The following is a 19982-nucleotide window of genomic DNA, read 5'->3' on the forward strand; positions in this document are numbered from 1 at the left end:
CTTATGCTACAGTCATTATGTGTCTAAAACTTCTGTTTTCACAAATCCAAGGAGTTCTCGTGAGTTCCAGGGAGCCGAATTAAAGAATCCATCTTAAACAGGTCAGATACCCCCTCAATCCCCTGGTCCTAAAAATTTTTTTTTCCCCTTAATTTAACTTTGTTCTTTTTGTTCTGCCAATACCTTAAACAGGGTAAGAGATACCAGACATTTCCATGCCACAGACATCGGTCAAAAGCAAAGAGACCAGCTATGCCAGGATGTTCCCAGCACCCAGCCTTCTCTCGCGCCCCCCCCCAAAGACGACGCCCACAATCAGCCAGAAGCAGTCTTGAGAATTCACCGCCCCAATTCCTTCAAACTGGAGCGTCTAATTTGCTTTTTATTAAAAGCAAGATGTGGGAATGTTGTTCTTTTGGTCCCTGCCCTAGCCACGCCCACTCCTTTTAACTCCTGACCTCCGCCTTGCCTGCTCTCTTCCTGCTTTTCCTCTCACACGGGGCTTTTGCCTCTCTCTCTCCTCTCTCTCCCTTCTTTTCTCTCTTCTCCTCTCTCTCTCTCCCTCTCTCATTCTCTCTCTCTCTCTCTCTCTCTCTCTCCCTTCCCCTTTTTAATAAACATTTATGGCTGTTAAAAAATAAAAAATAAAAAAATAAAATTGAAAGTGGATTGAAAGTTTCTCAGTTTAGAAAAAAAAGACTTCTCATAATCACAGCACAATGCAGTGTCAACTGAACAAAACACACAACATACATATTATACACACACACACTTTATATATACCGGAAGAGCTGAGGGTGTAGCTTATGGAGAGTGCCTGTCTACCATGCTACAGGCAAGGACATCAACCCTTAAGGGCACAACGTAAGTAAATAATTGAGGAAAAATATTTGATAAAGAAATAAAGGGGGTACTAAATCACTAAATATTTACATCAACTTTTCAGGTTAGTCAAATGTCCACTGAAGCATGGCCTTTTCTGAACACTCTTTTTACTTAAATTACTTTGAAATGATCTCACTGAACTGAGTGCTAGATCACTTCAAGAGCAAGTTTCCTAGTTGTGAGGGAGCAGTGGCCCATGCCTGGAATCCCAGCACTAGCCAGGCTGAGGCAGGAGGATCATGGGGTGCACAGGCAGACCCCATCCCAAAAACAAAGGAGAAAAGAAAAGAAGCGAAAAGAAAGAAAAGAAAGCTAACCTTCCTAACTGCAAAACTAATCAGCAGAGTGATAAACAATGCCTCTTTATGGTAAAACTCTAGTCATGCTTACTGAATGAACAGAAAATTACCCTGTCGCATCGCACAGTCAGAGTAGACAGTATTTGTTGGTAATGGGCAAAGTATCAGAATTGAAATTTTAAGCTCTAGAAACAAGAAAGATTACAGCAAAATAACTGCAATCTGTCTGTTTCCTAATTTGTTCTGCCACCCCCTCAGTAGTCTTTCCTCTGTGGGAGAGGATGACAATGCATCATCACGCTAATACTTTATTTGTTCTATCGCTCCAAAGGACGCTCTGTTGGGTTCCCACAGCCGTGACACAGCTTTCCCTCCATCCAAGGACGTCCTGCGCCTAGCAGGCCAAATGCTCCTGGGGAAGACCGCTGCAGCGTCAGTGTGACCACCTGTCCCCTACCATACCCCGGTGGCTCTGTGTGGATGCTCTAAGAGTACTCTCCTTGGGGAAAGAATCTCCCCATTGGTATGTGACTTGGCTCCACAATCAAAACTGAGACTGCTCAACTCTGCTGCGGGGGTCTTGGGAGGCCAAGATCCCCCTCCGGCCAGGACTGGGCAACCCCAGCATGGTAGGTCCCCTCTTTGGCCTCCTTTCCTCGCCCCAACAGCCGAGGGCCCAGGAGAGCAAGAGGCTCGGACTGAGAAAGCAACACCCCGCCTTTCCTCCTCCAACTAGCGTCCCAGTTCAGGGGTTGAGATGTCACCCCGGCTCACCAAGAAACGTGTTGAACTGGTACCCTGGTCCACTGCTCCCACCAATGGCCCCAAAACTGCTTTCTTCGCGGCTGCCATGGAAGTCAGTCAGCTTCAGGTCGGAGAGTTTAACACGACTGGTCTCTGGGGTGACTGCGGAGGGCGGAGTAGAAGAGCGCAGAGGGTGAAGCGGCGCGCTTCTGCTGGAGGCTCACGCGGCTCCTAGGCAGCCCCTTTACCCGCGCCCGGCAGCGTCGCCCCGCCCCTCCGGCTCAGGCCCCGCCCCGGCCCGCATTCACTGAGGCTTGGGGGGGTGGGGGTTGCCAAGGGGGCGCTGTCTTCCCGGACGGCCAATGAGGAACCACAGAAGGAGTCCGGGCGGCAAGCCAGTCTAGGACAGTGAGATGTCAAAGGGGCGGGATCTGATTTATGGCGGGGGCGGGGGTCCGCGCGGTGGGTCACATGGTTGTGTGCGGGAGAAGCGTCTGCTTTGAGCCCGGCTGAGGCTGAGCGAGGGCGGAGGCGGACGTTGCCTATTGGCCGGGAGCACCCCCAGAACACTCCCTGCAGACGGGGCCCTGAGGCTAGTGCCGGCAGAAGCCACCCCAAGTGCAGAACCTCCTGTTCTTTCTCCAGTAGGCTGAGCAGAGATCGCGATCTGAGTCGCCTACTGACGACCCCGTCCTTTCTTTCCCGCGCTTCCCACGCCCCGCGCTCTTAGCTCCTGTTAATGATAATAAACACCTCTACCGGGATCAATTCAGGGTGCCACCAGCTGCAGGAGCCTCGCGAATCCTTCACCTCTGTAAACTAGGGACAAGAAACGCGGAAGTTATTTCGGCTTAATTATTTAAGGAAAACATTTCAAATCGTTGTCTCCAAGTGCTTCAATTTGACCAACCAAGAAAAAAAGCACCGGGCACTTTCAGCCCTGAATCTCCCTTGCTGTTTTTCTTTGGCTCCACTGGAGTACGCCCTCCCCTTCACGCCATTTCCGCTCTCTTCATTAACCTCCAAGGACTAGCTTGGTTGGGAGCAAACTGGGATTTGCACTTGACCTTGAATTTACCTTGCCTAAATTCTTTGGAGGCGCGTGTTCTAGAGGCGTTCAAACTTTGGTCTGGACCCACAGTGAGAAATCGTTTTCGAAACAACCTGGATCTGGTGTCTGCATGCTGCTCATTATATTTGCATTTTTATGTATAATAAGTATATGCTCTATAGTCATGTATATTTTTAAATATTTTCTAAAAGCACCTCTATGCTATGCATTCTATGTATTTCATACTATGGCATATCTTTTTTAACAACCCGATTGAAAATAAAATCACTAAAGTGAGCTTTGCGATTTGGATTGTCTGTGGAGGCGATTTAGTGGAAGCACTTGGGAGGTACAGGGAGGAGGATCAGAAGGGAGTTTGAGGCCTTGATTAGCAAAATCAAGGCCAGGCTAGGTTACAAGATACCTTACAAAAAGGTGGATCACAGGAATTATTTTGTAAGCAATCGTGTTATCTACCTTTTCCAAAACTGATACTATTACCAATCTCTTTCCGTCCCTTTCCCAAATGTCACACTATTTTGTAACATTCCATCTATTTTCACTAATTTACTTAGTTCTATTCCACCTCACTCATCCACATGTGTTTATATACTTTTATATGTCTGTTTATATAGTTTTACTACATTTGCTATTAAAGCACAATTTCTTCTACTCCATTCAGACATTAGAGCCTGCTATTCCAGATGAGGACTGCTTATAGGGGAGCTACACTTGCCAAGAATAGATAACCTTGCAGATAAGTCACTAGTTTTTAATATCCTGGAGCAGAATAGGAGACAGGCAGAATAGGCAAATGTTAAGAAACTAGACCAACCTCTGTCAAAACTGTGATAGGCATTAATTAAATAAATTATATGGGTAAAGATTTCCTTAGTTGTAGAAGTCAGTAAAAAAGCCACTGACCGGGCTGGAGAGATGGCTCAGAGGTTAAGAGCATTGCCTGCTCTTCCAAAGGTCCTGAGTTCAATTCCCAGCAACCACATGGTGGCTCACAACCATCTGTAATGAGATCTGGTGCCCTCTTCGGGCCTGCAGGCACACACAGACAGAATATTGTATACATAATAAATAAATATTTAAAAAAAAAAAAAGCCACTGACCTTATTATGTTGAACCATTAAAAAAAAATCCTCAACACGTCTGACCTTTAACACAGTTGTGGCTCAGATTCCAACAGGACAGCAAATTATTTGTTTAGCAGCACAGTAGGGATCAGAATTCAGTCATTTCAGACTAACTGCAGCAAGAGGTACACGAAGAAGCTTGCACTTCTTTTTACTGTGGTTCTTTACAACTGTGTATATCCCACAACTTCATTGCTTTCACCAAAACAAAAGTGAAAAGCCAAAATGTGGTTTGACTTTTCAAAAACCACTCATATCTTATATGTCCTCTGAGAGACCAGAAAAGGGTCCTAAATGGGAGACTCTAGCTCAGCCTATCTTAATACCATACCCTAAATATTTATTCTAAACGTTCACCGATTTATTTTCTCCCTTTCTTTTATCTGGGCAGGCTGGCATGCGTGGAATGCCAGCACACTGTAGGTAGAGACAGATGATCACGAATCCAAAGTCATCCCTAGCTCCCTAGGGAATTAACAGCAGACTGGGCTGTGTACGACCTTGTCTAAAGAGGAACAGACCAAAAAGAAGAATTATTCTGTTTTCTTCCCCTTTCTTCATCCCTTCAAGCTACAGCTGCAGTCCAAAAATTCTGGATAACTATAAAACTGAATAATCGGTACTGTGATCCCATTTTTATGTTGTCAAATGAGATGGTATAAAAATGTTGGAAGTAATACCATGGCAACTGAGTCCCAGAGAGCTCAAATAATGTACATGTTCGAGACTAGCCAGCCCCTAGGGCATGTCCAAGACTGGAATTTCATTCTGGCATCAAACGTAGTGTCCTTCACCACAGCCTAAATGATTGGAAGCGGAAGAGAATTAGAAGGGAAAATGGGTGGGAGAGAAGATTGTATATGCTGGTTCTCCTTGATCATTCTCCGCACCACTACCTCAGATCTAAGGCAAAGCAGTGGCTCTGCCATTCAGCATGTAATCTTCGTGACCTCAAGTCACTCGTGGTTTTTTTTTTTTTTTTTTTTTTTGCTCTCTCGTAAACTAGGGAAAATGTCACTGATAGTGACGTGAATGAGTGACCGAGACTTAACTGATGTAATAATGCCTCGGAAAACACCAGACAAGCAGTACAGCTAGGCAGGAACAGCAAAAGTCATGCAGTTGTGTGGTCAAGTCTGCTTCTACTGTAGAAATCAGGTGTGAAGGCGAGGACAGAAGTCCTGCACACAAATAGTTTAAGACATCCGAGTCATCTAAAGCTCACACTGAGATAATTTTTCTTTTCCTTTCCTTTGTCCCGCTCTCCCTTCCCTTGTCTTTCACGGCAGTCCCAGGTAATGCAGCCCGGCCTCTACATTTCTCTATTGCTGAGGAGAATGAGGTAGATCCTTCTCCTTCTGCTTCCCTAGTGTCGGGATTACAGGTGTATGCCGTCGGGCCCTCACTCATGATTTCTGACTGGTGGAGGAGGAAACAAATGTTAACCTCTGATGGAGACTCATCAGTTGTTTCCATTTACTCCTTCCCAGGGTTTTCCCATTCTTTGTTAATTTATGCAGATCTTGAATAAACAGAAAACCTATTTTTTCCTTGAAGAATATCCTAGTAACCCTCCGTGATCTTCTCATTACATGTTCTTAGATGTGATGGCTTACATCTAGAAACCCACCTCTAGGGAGGCTGAAACAGGAAGATTGCCAAGAATTAGAAGCCAGCCTGGCTACAATGTGAAATCCTGCCCTTTAAAAAAGTTGTACTTAATTTTTAACCTAATCTATTTGGAAAGCTATCCTTCTCTTAATCTCTCCTCGGTTTTAATGATCTGCATGGATCGATATGGATGATCGAAGTATAACATGGAGAGTTAGTGTTTGAAATGTTTATAATAAAAAGCACAGGGCTATCATTTTATGGAATAGGGTTGACGAGCATCTCTGTGAAGCACTTGTGTAATGTGGCACCAAACGTAGCCCCAGATAGAAATTTAAACATACTTGAGATTTAGCCTCTTCTCTTTCAGTATAGAGACTCTATTCATATGCATGTTAGTAATCACAGGGTGAGCTTGGCCTTGTGCTGCAGGCCTGCGGTGCCAGATACTTGGGAGGCTAAAGGAAGAACAATCATAGGGTTAATAACTGCTTAGGCTAGTGCGTGAGTTCAAGACAGGCCTGGTCAATTCAGTGAGACCCGGTTTCAAAATACAAAGTAAAAAGAGTGATGGGAATATAGCTCAGTGTGTGAGGAGAGTTGGTTGAATATCCAGTATGAAAGAATCTGACTACTAAAAACTGTGTATCATTTTACAGTGTTGACAGGGTAAGACTAACAATATCCTGGCTGTGTTTTGTGAGCTTGTCAAAAACCTCAGCCTTTCTGGGAAGAGGGAACTGTATTTGAGAAAATGTCTCCATAATATTGACTTGTCGACAAGTCTGATGGGCATTTTCTTAATTAGTGTGGGAGGGTACGTTTCACTGTGGATAAGAGCACCCTGTAAACAGAGACAGCTCGTTCGTTTCCCAGCTGCCCCGACCCGAATAATCACACAGAAACTATATTAATTACAACACTTCTTGGCCTCAGCTCAGGCTTTTTATTAACTCTTACATCTTAAATTAACCCATTTCTAATAATCTGTGTATTGACATGAGGCTGTGGCTTACTGGTAAGGGTACAGTGTCTGTTTCCTTTGGCAGCTACATGGCGTCTCCTTGACTCCACCTGCTCTCCATCTCTTCCAGCCTAACTATATTCTGCCCTGGCATAGGCCAAAGCAGCTTTTTTATTAACCAGTGGTAATAAAACATATTCATAGCATACAGAGGGAAATCTCACATCACCACCCATGGGCTGATGGTCCTTGGGCTATAAGAAAGCAGGCTAACCAAGCCATGGAGAGCTAGCCAGTGAGTGACACTCTCCCATGGCCTCCGCATAAGCTCCTGCCTCCAGGCTCCTGCACTGACTTCCTTTAATGATGGACTGTGATGTCAAAGCGTAAGCCACATAAACACTTTCCTCCGCAAGTTGCTTTTGAGGCGTGGTGTTTTATCACCGCAATAGGAAGGTAAAGCTAATAACTCCCTCACACTTAGAGATTAATAAGGGAAAAACTCTTTAATACTAAAATGTAGCTGGTTCTGACTAATGCAGAAAAGAGAATGAGCCTCAAACAAAATTTTACCAGCTTCTATAGGCCGTAGGCTTATACATTCTGCACATGCTGTCATCCCAAAATCTTCAGGTCCCAGCCAGTTCCATTAATCCAAAATTCTTCAGCTTAGCTTCTGGCAAAATTGTAGGACAAGGAAAGAAAGCGGCCACATTCTTTGCAAAAATATCACAAGAACAGTCTAGTATCAGAGCCACTTGCTAATATTCTTCCCCTCAGAAACTTCTTGAGCTGGGTCCCACAGTTCAAATTGCCCTCAGCATTGTTTTTCCTGCTCCTGCTAGGAGAGCCCATTAAAGCCAGCACTGAAAGCGTCCAACTGCTTTTCTAGTCCAGAGTTTCAGTCTTATATATCCCGCTAATAAGCAGCATGGTCAGGCCTGTCACAGCAATGCCCCATTCCTAGTACCAGCTTCTGTTTTAGTCACTGTTTCTATTGCTGTGATGAGACGCCATAACCAAGGCAACTCTTATAAAAGAAAGCTTTTAAATGGGGGCTTGCTTACAATTTCAGAGGCTTAGTCCATGGTGGGAAGCATGGTGGCAGGAAGGCATGTTCATGCTGGCAAAGTAGCTGAGAACTAGATAACCTGATCCACAGGCCGAAAGAGACAGAGACAGACAGACAGACAGACAGACAGACACACACACACACACACACACAGAGAGAGAGAGAGAGAGAGAGAGAGAGAGAGAGAGAGAGAGAGAAACTAGGCCTACGTGTGTGGCATCTTCAACAATAGAGGCCCACACTCAACTCCTGAGAGGCAATTAACAGCTCTATCTTCTTTTATTGTACATCCCCCCCCCCAATGTAATCCTTATTGCCAGCGATTTTGCCCTGCTAATTGTTATATCCTTTGGGCCTGACTTTGTATCAGTGATGAATGAATGAATGAATCAATGAATGAATGTAGTTCTCATGTATACACACAGGCACACACACACATAGGCACACACACACATAGGCACACATGTGCACGTGCACTGGATAAGCTGCTAGGTAAGTGGCTCCCAGTGACTCATGCTTTCAAGCAATAATGTCCTTTTGTTGATCCCTCCTGTGTTGACCTTGAGCTTGGACAGTATGACTTGTCCAAGTGATGGAATATTAGCAGGACACACATTGAGATTTGAAAAGCTCATATATAGAAGTCATCCCAACACCATCTGCTGTCCTCTGACAAAGATCATCTATATTGCCAGCAAATGAGAGGCCATGTAGAGACCCAAGGCACCCCAGGTTACCAGTTATAATGTTTAGAGATGTCAGTAAAATAATCTTGGATATTACAGCCCCAGCAAGTTTCCGGCTGTTGAAGTATGGTCTAGTTAAATGGATGACCTTAGTCAATTCTGCATAGAACTTAAAATCCATTAAACTGTGCCTAATTGGTCCAAAAGATCATGAGAAGTAATAAATGGTTATTGTTTTTGAGTCACTTAGTATTTTTAGAGATTTACTTTATGCATGTGTGCATGTATCTGTGGGTATACATGCACTAATATGTGCAAAGTGTGGTATCTTTGTATGTGATGGTCAGAAGAGGATGTTGGAGCCCTTAGGGCTGTAGTTACAGAGATTTCTGAAGCATTCAACCTGTCATATGGGTGCTGAGATCTGACATCCAGTCCTCATGATTGCACAGCAATAGGTGTGAACTGCTGAGCCATTTAAGCCTCACCCCCGTGTAGTTTCAGGCTCACTCTGCCCTCGTGCAACCACAGATAAATAGACCATTTAGAATCTTTCAGAGTCATCTCTATGCGGTTGAAGTATTTGCTTAATTAAATCACAGAACACTTGAAATAACACTAATATGAGCATGCAGAAATGTCCCCCTTTTCTCTCCTGGCATGCTGGCGCACAACTTTAATCCTAGCACTGAAAACAGAGAGGTGAATGGATGTCTATGACAAGCTAGCTTTGTCTACATAGTGAGGCCTAGGCCAGCCAGTGCAACGTAATAAGGTCTTGTTCCAGTGAGAGAGAGAGATTTTCTCATCTATTAAACATGCATGAACTGTTAGTAACTCGTACTTACTTGTTGAGGCATTTACAGTTTGGCAGCTTGTTTTTAGGGGAGGGATTCATGGGCCGGACTGTTCCCTGGAGACATACATGTACATAATAGTTGATAAGGGATGAAGAGACATTGTCTTCAATGGTTTTTTAGCCAGTAGTAAGAAGCACATGATCCTCTAAACAAACTCTTCTCCATTCTCCTGTAAATAACCCTAATGAAACTCCTCTTTGGGACACACACATGCATATATACACACCAAAAAGCATGGAAGCAGTGGGGCTAATTGGGAAGAAGGGGGGTTAGTAGTAGTAAGAAGGAGACAAGAAAGGATACTAGGGGTTAAATGTATTCCAAATACATTTTGTACATATATGAAAATGTCATAATAAAACCTATTATTATGTGTAACATTGTCCAGCACTATCCTCTAAGATAAAACCTCCACCATTTTCATATCAGTTGTCTGTGCTTGCAAGAATCTGTCAGAGAAGCAGGGGACTGTGGTGGGCCTTTGAAACTTCATCTGATATTCCAGCAGATTCTGCCAGCCATTTGGATGCAAATTTGTCTCAATTGCACATGGCCTCAGGGTATAGGGGAGGTACTAGAGTTTATTGGCTGGGAAAAGGCTAAGAAAGTCCACCCATCTGTGCAACCATAGGGAAGCCAATATGCATTGATGGGAGCAGACCTTCCTTTGCAACTGCTTTATGGCCACCTAAGTTCCTGTTTATAACTTCTCACCCATGCTCTGTAAGTATGCCTAGTAAATTCAGTGGTTCCCCAGGGCGAACTTGGCCGAATACCCAGTTGGTAGCTATTTAAGTCTCCCTGAAGAAGAACTCCTCACAACACTGCTGGAACAGTCAGCCGGATACGGCAAAACCAAGGATGTATGTGAAAGAGCATTGCTTCTGCCATGGGGAATGAGACAGGCAGCTGAAGCGAAGGGTGAAGCATCCCCAGAAGGAATTTGACACAGTCGTCCATCCACATATGTCATGCAGTGTACGCCCTTTGTGAGTAGTGCACTGCCATGGGCAATCTAGAGTATAGTGTGATAGATACTTAAGGCAGGGATCCCTGAAGATGGAGTATCTTTGGGGGCAGTCTCAAAGTGATGGTTTCTGAGTGGTAAGGACTTACATGCTTGTTCAGTGAGGGGGTATGTAAGCCTTAACATTATTTTTGAGAGTTGTTGAATGTTTACAGCGGCTGTTACAGTCTTTGAAAGAAGCACTTCAAGAACGAGAGAACTGAAAGAGGCTGCAGAGGTTGTCGGGCCATACTATGGGGAATAAGAATACTTCTGAGGCCGAGTTGGTTGCTCAGAAGGAGCTTGCAGATGAAAGGGAGGAAAGTCAAGGAGAAAGTCATTCATCTGGCATCCTTTGCTTTAGCTTCCAATGTAGTGGCTCAATTGGATAAAATAGAGGAGGAGCTGGAGGTATTGGCTTCCCATTTCTCATGGCTGGGGCCAAGGAAGCAGGATCACCAATCAGATTCATATTAAAGAGCCTTTCTTGGGACCCCCTGAAAGACCTGGGACCCATGGAAGGCCTGAAGAGAAAGAGGAAAAGAACAAAATTGAAGTATCAGAGGACACCACTCTGGTCTAACTTTTGATACAGGGAAAAGAATAATCCATGATCCTGCTTGCTGATGGGGATCTTCGCAATGGTCTGTGTGAGGGGCTGTGATTATCCAGCAGTGACATTGCTGGAATTGTGGACAAGCCTTAGACAATCAATGAAGGAGCCTCTCTGTAGTTGGAATTTTCTTTGGGCTGCCAACCAGCTCCCAAATAATGACAGAGAGAATTCTTATTAATAATGAATGCTCAGCCTTCTTTTAGGCTTGTCCCAGTAGTTTTTTAAAACTTTATTTTGCCTGTTTCTAGCCATCTACATTTTACCTTAGGGATTTTTACCCTCTTTCATTCCTTATGTCCCACTTTCCTGCTTCCTCTGTGCCTGTCTGGCTCTTTTCTGGCATCTCCCTCGTGTCTCTTTTTCTTTCTTCTTCCCTGAGCCTAACTTCCTCCCTCTACTTACTTTCCCTCTCTATTGGCCATTCAGATTTTTATTAGACCTACAAGGTTTAATAAAAAGGGAAATAAGTTCCCTAGTAGAGTAGCTCACACAAGCTATTAGAGGTACTTTGTCACTGCCAATAGAGTTCCCCATGAGTATCAGAGGCTGGAAGACCAAAGAAGGTGGACATACTGTAGGACCTGGCAGTGTATTATGTATGATGCCCATTTCATAGGCTATCTTAGTTTATTTTCAACTGTGTGATACAACACCATGGCCAAGGTAACTTATAAAAGAAAGGATTTACTTGGGTTTACAGATCCAGAGGGATGAGTCTGTCTTAGTGGAATAGGGGAAAGGCATGGCAGTTGGAGCAGCAGCTGGGAACTCACATCTTGAATTGCAAGCATGAAACAGAAAGAGCGCACACCATTAAAGATTAGGTCATTAAATTCTCAAAGCCGTTGTCCTTCCTGTAGAAGGTGTGGCCCAGATTAAAGGTGTGTCTTCCAGCCTCAAGGTCTGGATAACAAGTGTGTCCTCCATTTCTGCATTATAGTTCATTCCAAATAGAAAATTGACAAGCAAGAATAGCCATCAAACCCTCTGAATCAGCATGAGCAAATCTCACACGAACTCACAGAGACTGATTCAGCAGGCACAGGCCATGCATAGGTCTGCAGCAGGTCCTCTTAGGGTTTTTTTATGGGATTTCTGAGTGGAAAGAACAAGTGGGTCTCGGATTCTTATTCCTTCTCTTGGGCTCTTTCGATTCTGTTGGTTTTTTTTTTTTTGTCATATTCCAATGTAATAGATTTTGTTTTTATTTTGTTATATATTTTAAAAATGAATGAATGAATGCAGACCTAGCCACCGGGGTAAAGGTTCACAACTGAACTGTCATTTACACCTGCTGGGAGAGGGAAAAATCAGTTTTCTTTTTTTTTTTTTTTTTGGTTTTTCGAGACAGGGTTTCTCTGTGGTTTTGGAGCGAAAAATCAGTTTTCTACAATGGATTAACATCTGGGTCTATCAAGCACTCCAGGGCAGGATTCATGTTCCGGAGTGGAGTACTCAACCAACAAATAACGGACTCCACAGATTTTTGTGTGTGCTTTTATTTGGTTACAGTTTGGTGTTTTGTTTTGCTTTGGTTTTTTTTTCCTTTTTGGACGTTGTTTTTATTTAGTTTACTTGGTTTTGGGAGGGTCTGTTGTTGAATTGGGTTTTGTTTTGAAAAAGGAGTTAAAGTTGGGTGGGTCTGGAGGGGGAGAGGATCTGAAAGGACTTGGAGGGTAAGAGTATTATCAAAATATATTTAAATTAAAAATTGTTTTAAATAATGAAAGTGTAACAAAATACAAAAAATTACAGTGTTTGAAAAATAGCACCTATGGTTCTGGTTGGCTGGGACTGAAGAGCTGGCGGTGATTATTAAGAGAAAAAAAAAACAGTAAAGCGCAACCTGGAGTAATTGATGCTGTGGCTAGCTGGAACTGAGAAATTAGCAGTGGTGAAGAAGAGACCCACATCACTGAGGCAAAATCTTCTAGGAAGTGTCTTTTCAGAGTCAATACGCGGAAGCTAGGACTCCCAGCCCCTGCATTGATACCCTGCCCTGACTTCTCTGGAGGAGGGACTAGAAGTTGTTATATGAGGTAAACCCTTTCCTACTTAAGTTGATTTGGGTCATGGAGTTTGGGCACAGCTAGAGAAACCCTAGCCACCACATGTGGAGATTGTTTGCCTGTTGATGGCCTCCCCAGAAGCCATGTGTATTAGACAGAGAGGCTATAGCTGTGGCTATAGCTACAGTGCCAACTCAAAGCCTCTCAGACCCAGGGAATCAGCCTCAGAAGCAGGTATAGCAGGGAATAGGGAGATCTCATTGAATATTGGGAGATGAATATTGGCCCTTCATGGTCAAAATACCTTTTATAGAGAAAACAATCCCGATAAACAGGTTATTACCTCTGTCAGTGTCCTTCAGATATTTTACCATATTCTTCCTTTTCCTTTTCATAGCAAAAGGATTGTGTCCAAGGCTCATCATCCATCCCTTTTTTCACACAGGAACTGCTGAGATAACACGAGGGTTTAGTCCCTTGCTGGAGACGGAGAATGGTGACTGAGACAACTCGGTCACCTCCTCTAGGGCTCAAGGAGGGAGCATCGTGGAAGAGGAAGGAAGGTGGATTGTAAGGACGAGAGAAAGCAGTGGGATGTTGTTCTGTGCTCTTGTCCAAGCCAAACTGCCACTGTGCTCATCAGAACAGCTATGCCAGCTTGCAAGAGTCTCTCAAGAGCAGACCTGAGGACTGTTGACTTCCCCTCCACACAGAAGGAAGGGGTGGGGTCATTGGACCTGCACTTGATTTTCCAGCCACTTCTTCCAGTCATTTCTATGCAATGTTCTCTAATTGAACACGGCTTTCGTGACCAAGGGGTGGGGCGTGCTAACTGTAGGCTAGAGGAGGCTAAGGGAAGAGGCTCCATTTACACTGTAGTGGGGAGGCCATTGCCCAAGCTGAGTGGGTGCTGACCTTTCCCTATAGACAGCTGCTTTAGAATCTTCTTCTCTGGCCGGGCGGTGGTGGCGCACGCCTTTAATCCCAGCACTCGGGAGGCAGAGGCAGGCGGATCTCTGTGAGTTCGAGACCAGCCTGGTCTACAAGAGCTAGTTCCAGGACAGGCTCCAAAACCACAGAGAAACCCTGTCTCGAAAAACCAAAAAAAAAAAAAAAAAAAAAAGAATCTTCTTCTCTGCAGTCCAGCCCCTAACTCCTCACTCATGCTATGTTAGGAAGTCCAATAAACTCCCTGTTTCCTTTGGGTGAACTTTAATGGACTCTTACTTTGGGGGTAGCAGCAGTTGGCTTGGGCAGTGCAGAAAGGGCCTCAGGAGAAGGAAGTAGGTTTTATTTACATCTCCACAGGGAACGGATTCCTGAAACTGTAATCTACATATGCTAATCAACATTTAAAGTGTTCTTTGTCAGCTGGGTGGTGGCAGCGGTAGGGGGTCTCCGTGAGTTTGAGGAAAGCCAGGACTTCAGAGTGAGTTTCAGGACAGCCTGAGCTACGAAAAAAAATTTTTTTTTTAATTTTAAATTTATTTATTTATTAAAGATTCCTGTCTCTTCCCAGCCACCGCCTCCCAATTCCCTCCCCCTCCCCTAATTAAGTCCCCCCCCTCAGCCCGAAAAGCAATCAGGGTTCCCTGTCCTGTGGGAAGTCCAGGGAACCCCCCACCTCCATCCAGGTCTAGTAAGAAAATTCATTCTGTGACAATCATTCCTGGAACATCCTCAAGATGATGGGTAGATTTATTGAGGACTACATGGTATTTAAGTTAGGATTACTGGCTATTTTGGCTCTGTGTGTGTGAGTGTGTGTGTGTGTGTGTGTGTGTATTGGAAACAGGGTCTCACTTCGCTAACCTAGATCCACCTGCCTCTGTCTCCAAGTGTTGGGGCTAAAGGTGTGTGTGCCACCATGATGTTGTGTTGTTTTGTTTTGTTTCAGATAGGATCTTGCTACATAACTCAGATTAGTATCCTACTCGTTATTGTCCTGCTCCAGACTTCTGTGTTCTGGGTATGCAGCACCAGACCCGGATGATTGTTTTGTTTTTCCAAAGCCTGGGACTGGACAGCAATCTTCCTTCAAAACTAGTTTGTTTTTTTTTTGTTGTTGTTGTTTTTTGTTTTTTTCTTTACCTTTTTCTTTTTTTAAGACAGACTCTCCTTCTTTGACCCAGGTTGACTGGAACCTTGCCAGGCTCACATTACCCTCATACTTCCTTTCTTATGCTTGTTTGTCTTTGTTTTACTAGGCTACAAACCAAGTCTCTACTGGCTGATGGAAGAGAGACAAAGGTGTATGTTGTTTCTGATTTTCTACCTATTGATACTTCATATAGAAAAGTAAAAATTACCGATACTAACAACAACATTTCTCTCTTAACCATAGTCTATTCTTTTTTTTTTTTTTTTGATTTTTCGAGACAGGGTTTCTTCGTAGCTTTTGGTTCCTGTCCTGGAACTAGCTCTTGTAGACCAGGCTGGTCTCGAACTCACAGAGATCCGCCTGCCTCTGCCTCCCGAGTGCTGGGATTAAAGGCGTGCGCCACCACCGCCCGGCTCCATAGTCTATTCTTATATTGCATTGATACTTTCAGAGACTTTTGCAGTACTCTTATCACAGAGACTAGACAGCCTTCTATACAAATCTAGTAGTAAGCTCAAATTAAAAATTGAACAGATGAAGAGTATTCACTAATCTCCATGAGATTGTAAGCCTTCATTTAGTGACTTTAAACTAATGGGCTATTTGAAAGGAAAGAACTTCATTTTATTTGTTGGGATTCATAATTAAAATTTATTAGACTGAAAATTCAGTTTTATCACTGAATTAGAGCCCATAGAGAAAGAGGAACAATGATTTTAATTGAAGTTTATTCATTGTCTCTTGAGTATGTTGATCTTTTGAGACAAGTCTTGCTTTGTCATGTTGGGTGACTTTAAAATTTCAGCAGTCTCCTTGTCTCAAGCCTTACAAATGCTTAGATTAAAGGTTTGTGCTGCCATGACTGGATTTCATTCTCTTTTAATGAGAACACCTCTTTTGGGAAGCAATCCACATTTTTCTTTGAGGGACATATCTGTTTGTGAAGGAGATGTGTGTGTGTGTGTGTGTGTGTACACATATATGCTTTCGTATCCTGGTTTGTTGATCTCAAACTCAAAGGTTCAAGTTGTTATTCTTTTAAAAAAAAAATGCTGCACGATCCCCGTGGCAGTAGGCAGCAGAAATGTTGTAGGTCCCAAATGGTGGTGGTGGGGGGGCATGTGGTGGCAGGCAGTGGGCCCTGGGAGCAGCCAGTCCCAGGCAGAGACAGCTGCTGGTCCCAGAGCAGTGGTGGCAGGCCATGTGGCAGCAGGCAGTAGGCCCCGAGCAATGGCTGGTTCCAAGCAGGGAGATACATGGCCGACAGGCAGAAGACAGAAACATGGATAGACATGACATGCAGGGTGAGGTTGAATGTTTATTCAGGGGGTTATGGAGGAGGAAGGATGAAGGGGGGGACAGAGAGAGAAGGAGAGAGAGAGAGAGAAGAGGAGAAAGAGACAGAGAAGGGGGGAAGCAGAGAAGTGGGGAGAGAGGCAGAAGCGAAGCTGCCTCTCCGAGAGGAAGATGGAAGCTGAAGATCAGCCTGCCTCAGCGGATGGGGAGGGGAGTGGGTGTGGCTTGTCTCTTAAAGGGACCATAACCATAACATTCCCAGGTCTTCCTAATAATAAAAAGCGCATGTCAAGGAAGCAGAAAAGGAAGGGCCCAAGATGGCAGCGGGCAGGTCAGAAGTAATGGGAGTGGGCGTGGCTTGTCGCTTAAAGCGACAGGAAAGCACAACACAAGTGATCTTCAAAACTCAGCTTTCTGAATAGCTGGGACCAATAGTTCATGCTACTATGTCTTGCTTGACTTTTCTTTATTAAGTGAGTGGAAAGCATTGTGTTAATTAGTTCAACTGTACTTACTATAGATGAAATAACTAAGAATATGAATCAAGGTGTATTGCGGAATGTTATTCAAATGTGATATCGATCACTAGGTTATGAGATGCATATAAATGTCTTTTGTATTTATCATTATTCTTGAAAATAAAAATTTAATGCATAAGTTATATAAAGCATATAATCAATCAATAGTAATTCTTCCTTAGGATAAAAACAGAAGCATTTTATAAATAAATATAATTGAACCATCTCTGAAAAATACTGTGATATTATTTCAGAGACACTTTCTGTTTCTTTTCTTTCTTCTTTTTTTTTTTGGTTTTTTCGAGACAGGGTTTCTCTGTGGCTTTGGAGCCTGTCCTGAAACTAGCTCTGTAGACCAGGCTGGTCTCGAACTCACAGAGATCCGCCTGCCTCTGCCTCCCAAGTGCTGGGATTAAAGGCGTGCGCCACCATCGCCCGGCTACTTTTCTTTCTTCTGTCTCATGCCCCCTTCCTCTTTCCCTCCTTCTCCCTTCCTATCTTTCTTTCCTTTATAGGGTTCTTATGTAGCCAGTGCTGACTTGGTATTCCTGATCCTCCCAGCTACTAGGATTCTGAGCATGTCCCACCATGCCTGGCTTCAGCTTTATTGTGAGGGCGAAGTGGGGGTTGGTGTTTTGAGATAAGGTCTCCAGCCCTATCTATAAACTGGCTCGAAACTCAATATTTAGTCCAGACCTACCTTGTACTCCCACCTCTACCTCCCTAGTGCTGGGATTACTTGAGTTTACCACCATATCTAGTTTATGAGGTGCCGAGATAGAGCCCAGACCTTCCTGCAAAGCAGGCGAGTACTTGGCCAACTAAACCGCATCCCAATCTCTGTTTTTTTGTTTGTTTTTGAGATAAGGTTTTACTCCACTGCCCAGGCTGTCCTCATCTCAGCCCGCATCTCAGCCTTCCGAACACCAAAATACTCTTACTACATGATCCAACAGTCACACTCCCTGGTATTTACCTAAGCGAATTGAAAATGCCTTAGCATTTAGAAGCTCACACATGATCTTTACTGTTGCTTCTTCATTCATCATTTTCAAAGCATAAACTCAACCAAGATGTCTTTCAGTAGGCAAATAAACTGTGATACATCTGAATAATGGATTGTTATAAAATGTTAAAAATCATTCTATTTTTGAGCTATAAAAACATGAAGGAACCATAGATGTATATTACTAAGTAAAAGAAGTCACTGTGTAAAGGCTGCATGTTGCATGCATCTATGTGATATTCTTTAAAAAAAAAAAGGTAAAGCCGGGCGGTGGTGGCGCATGCCTTTAATCCCAGCACTCGAGAGGCAGAGGCAGGCGGATCTCTGTGAGTTTGAGGCCAGCCTGGACTACAAGAGCTAGTTCCAGGACAGGAACCAAAAAGCTACAGAGAAACCCTGTCTCGAAAATCCAAAATAAATAAATAAATAAAATAAAATAAAACAAAACAAGGTAAAAGTATAGAAAGAGTATAAAGACAGAGATTTATTTATAGGGAAATGAGGTAAGGAGAGGATGGAGTGGGCTAAACAAAACTAAGGATGTATGGAAAGCCCGATTTTGGCAACCCTCTGCCTTGTAAACTAGTTAAAATAGTTATTTTTTTAAAGGCATTTAAATGGAGGTAGCCTGCATGTGTGGACATGGGTTATTACATGAAAACCTCAGTGGCAACAAAGGATACATCCCCACAAGTTATTGGTCAGGGAGGTTCCAGAGATTCCCCCAACAATACAGGCTCTTGGCATTGATTTTAGTTGCCCACCATAGCCACATAGTCAAACTTGGTTGCAGAAGATACAACACACTTTGGATAAACAGTTCCTCCCTGCTAGCAAGCTTCCCTAGTGTCTCAAGTTCTATTCAGGCTGCCAGAGGAGAAAAATAGTCAATAGACATAGGCAAAAAATGGTCCTGCATGCTACAGTGTGGATTTCCCAGGCAAAATATGTCTACTGGTACAATACCAGCTTGGCTGTTATGGAAGTAGCCAATGGCTTTCTGATTGGATAGAAGGCCTCCTTAACAGGAGGAATTCATGCCTGGTGCTGTAAACGTGGTCAAAGTCCCATGATGGGGGAGATACTAGGCTCTAGGGAGGAACCTGCTACTGTTATTTTTACTAAGTGAACATGTTCAACTCCATTCTAAATATTTATGGTTATACTCATAGATTAGTGTCTCTCTCAGCTTTGGTCAGAAAAACTTTTCAGAGTGGGTGACCATTAACGTAGACACTTAAAGCTAGTCAAATTTCTGAGAAGTGACTGCTGAATGTAGATGTCCCTACATAGGACATCTATATCAAACCCTTCCCCCAAGGCTCAGGAAGCATCACTGAAGGAGGAATGGAAAAAATCAAAAGAGCCAGAGGATAGGAAAGACTGTTGGAAAATGCTGTTTTCTGAATATGGCATGGCCATTGTACTTAGGAACTCACAGCAGCTATGGGCCCCTACGCAAGACCTGCACAAAGTCAAACCAGTCGGTATTCTGGCATGAATGGAAAAGGGGCTCATGAAACTCCATCCATAGGAGACTCTACCTGCAAGTGATGGCTACCAGGGGAACAGAAGACATTTTTACCACAGAGGTGTGGGTCTTTTAGATTACCTATGGTGACCAGCCCCACGCCAATATACATGAAAGCAGCCCCAATTGGGCTCAGTGGGGTAGTTTTTTAAATGGCATGAATGTGGAAAGGGAAAGAAGGAATTGTGTCTGGAGGGAATAGGAGGAAGAATCGGGTATGAAATTGCCAAAGATTATTTTAATCATAAAGATATTTGCTATTTCCAGGTGTTCTAGGAAGGAGCTAGAATGAGTGAGATTTTTAGGGTATTGAAACCACTCTGCTTAATGGTGACTATAGTTCATTATTATATTTGCCCAACCTCGTAGGATATATAGTACCAAGAGTGATCCTAATGCTCTTGGCATAGTGGCATATACTTGTAATCCCACCCCTTGAAAGGGACAGGCAGAAAGATCAGAAGTTCAAGATCATCCTGAAATACACACACACACACACACACACACACACACACACACACACACACAGACACACACACAGTTTTGCTACATGAAATCCTGCCTCAAAACAAACAAACAAAT

The 19982-nt window shown here is 43.6% G+C and overlaps 1 protein-coding gene across 5 annotated transcripts in view; it reads right to left on the minus strand.

Annotated features, from left to right (window-relative positions):
* Positions 1–2060, minus strand: part of LOC121439035 (glycerol kinase-like) — a 90370-nt gene extending 88310 nt beyond the window's left edge. For all 5 annotated transcript variants that reach the window (XM_041639532.1, XM_041639530.1, XM_041639528.1 and 2 more), the window contains exon 1: positions 1959–2060. In XM_041639532.1, the coding sequence (XP_041495466.1) occupies positions 1959–2036 (78 nt within the window). In that variant the 5' untranslated portion in view covers positions 2037–2060. The remainder of the gene's footprint in view (positions 1–1958) is intronic.
* Between the last annotated feature and the right edge of the window lie 17922 nt (positions 2061–19982).

Source organism: Microtus oregoni, unplaced genomic scaffold (genome assembly GCF_018167655.1).
Source record: "Microtus oregoni isolate MIOR12 unplaced genomic scaffold, Mior012 000059F_ref0000304, whole genome shotgun sequence".
NCBI classification, from domain to species: Eukaryota; Metazoa; Chordata; class Mammalia; order Rodentia; family Cricetidae; genus Microtus; species Microtus oregoni.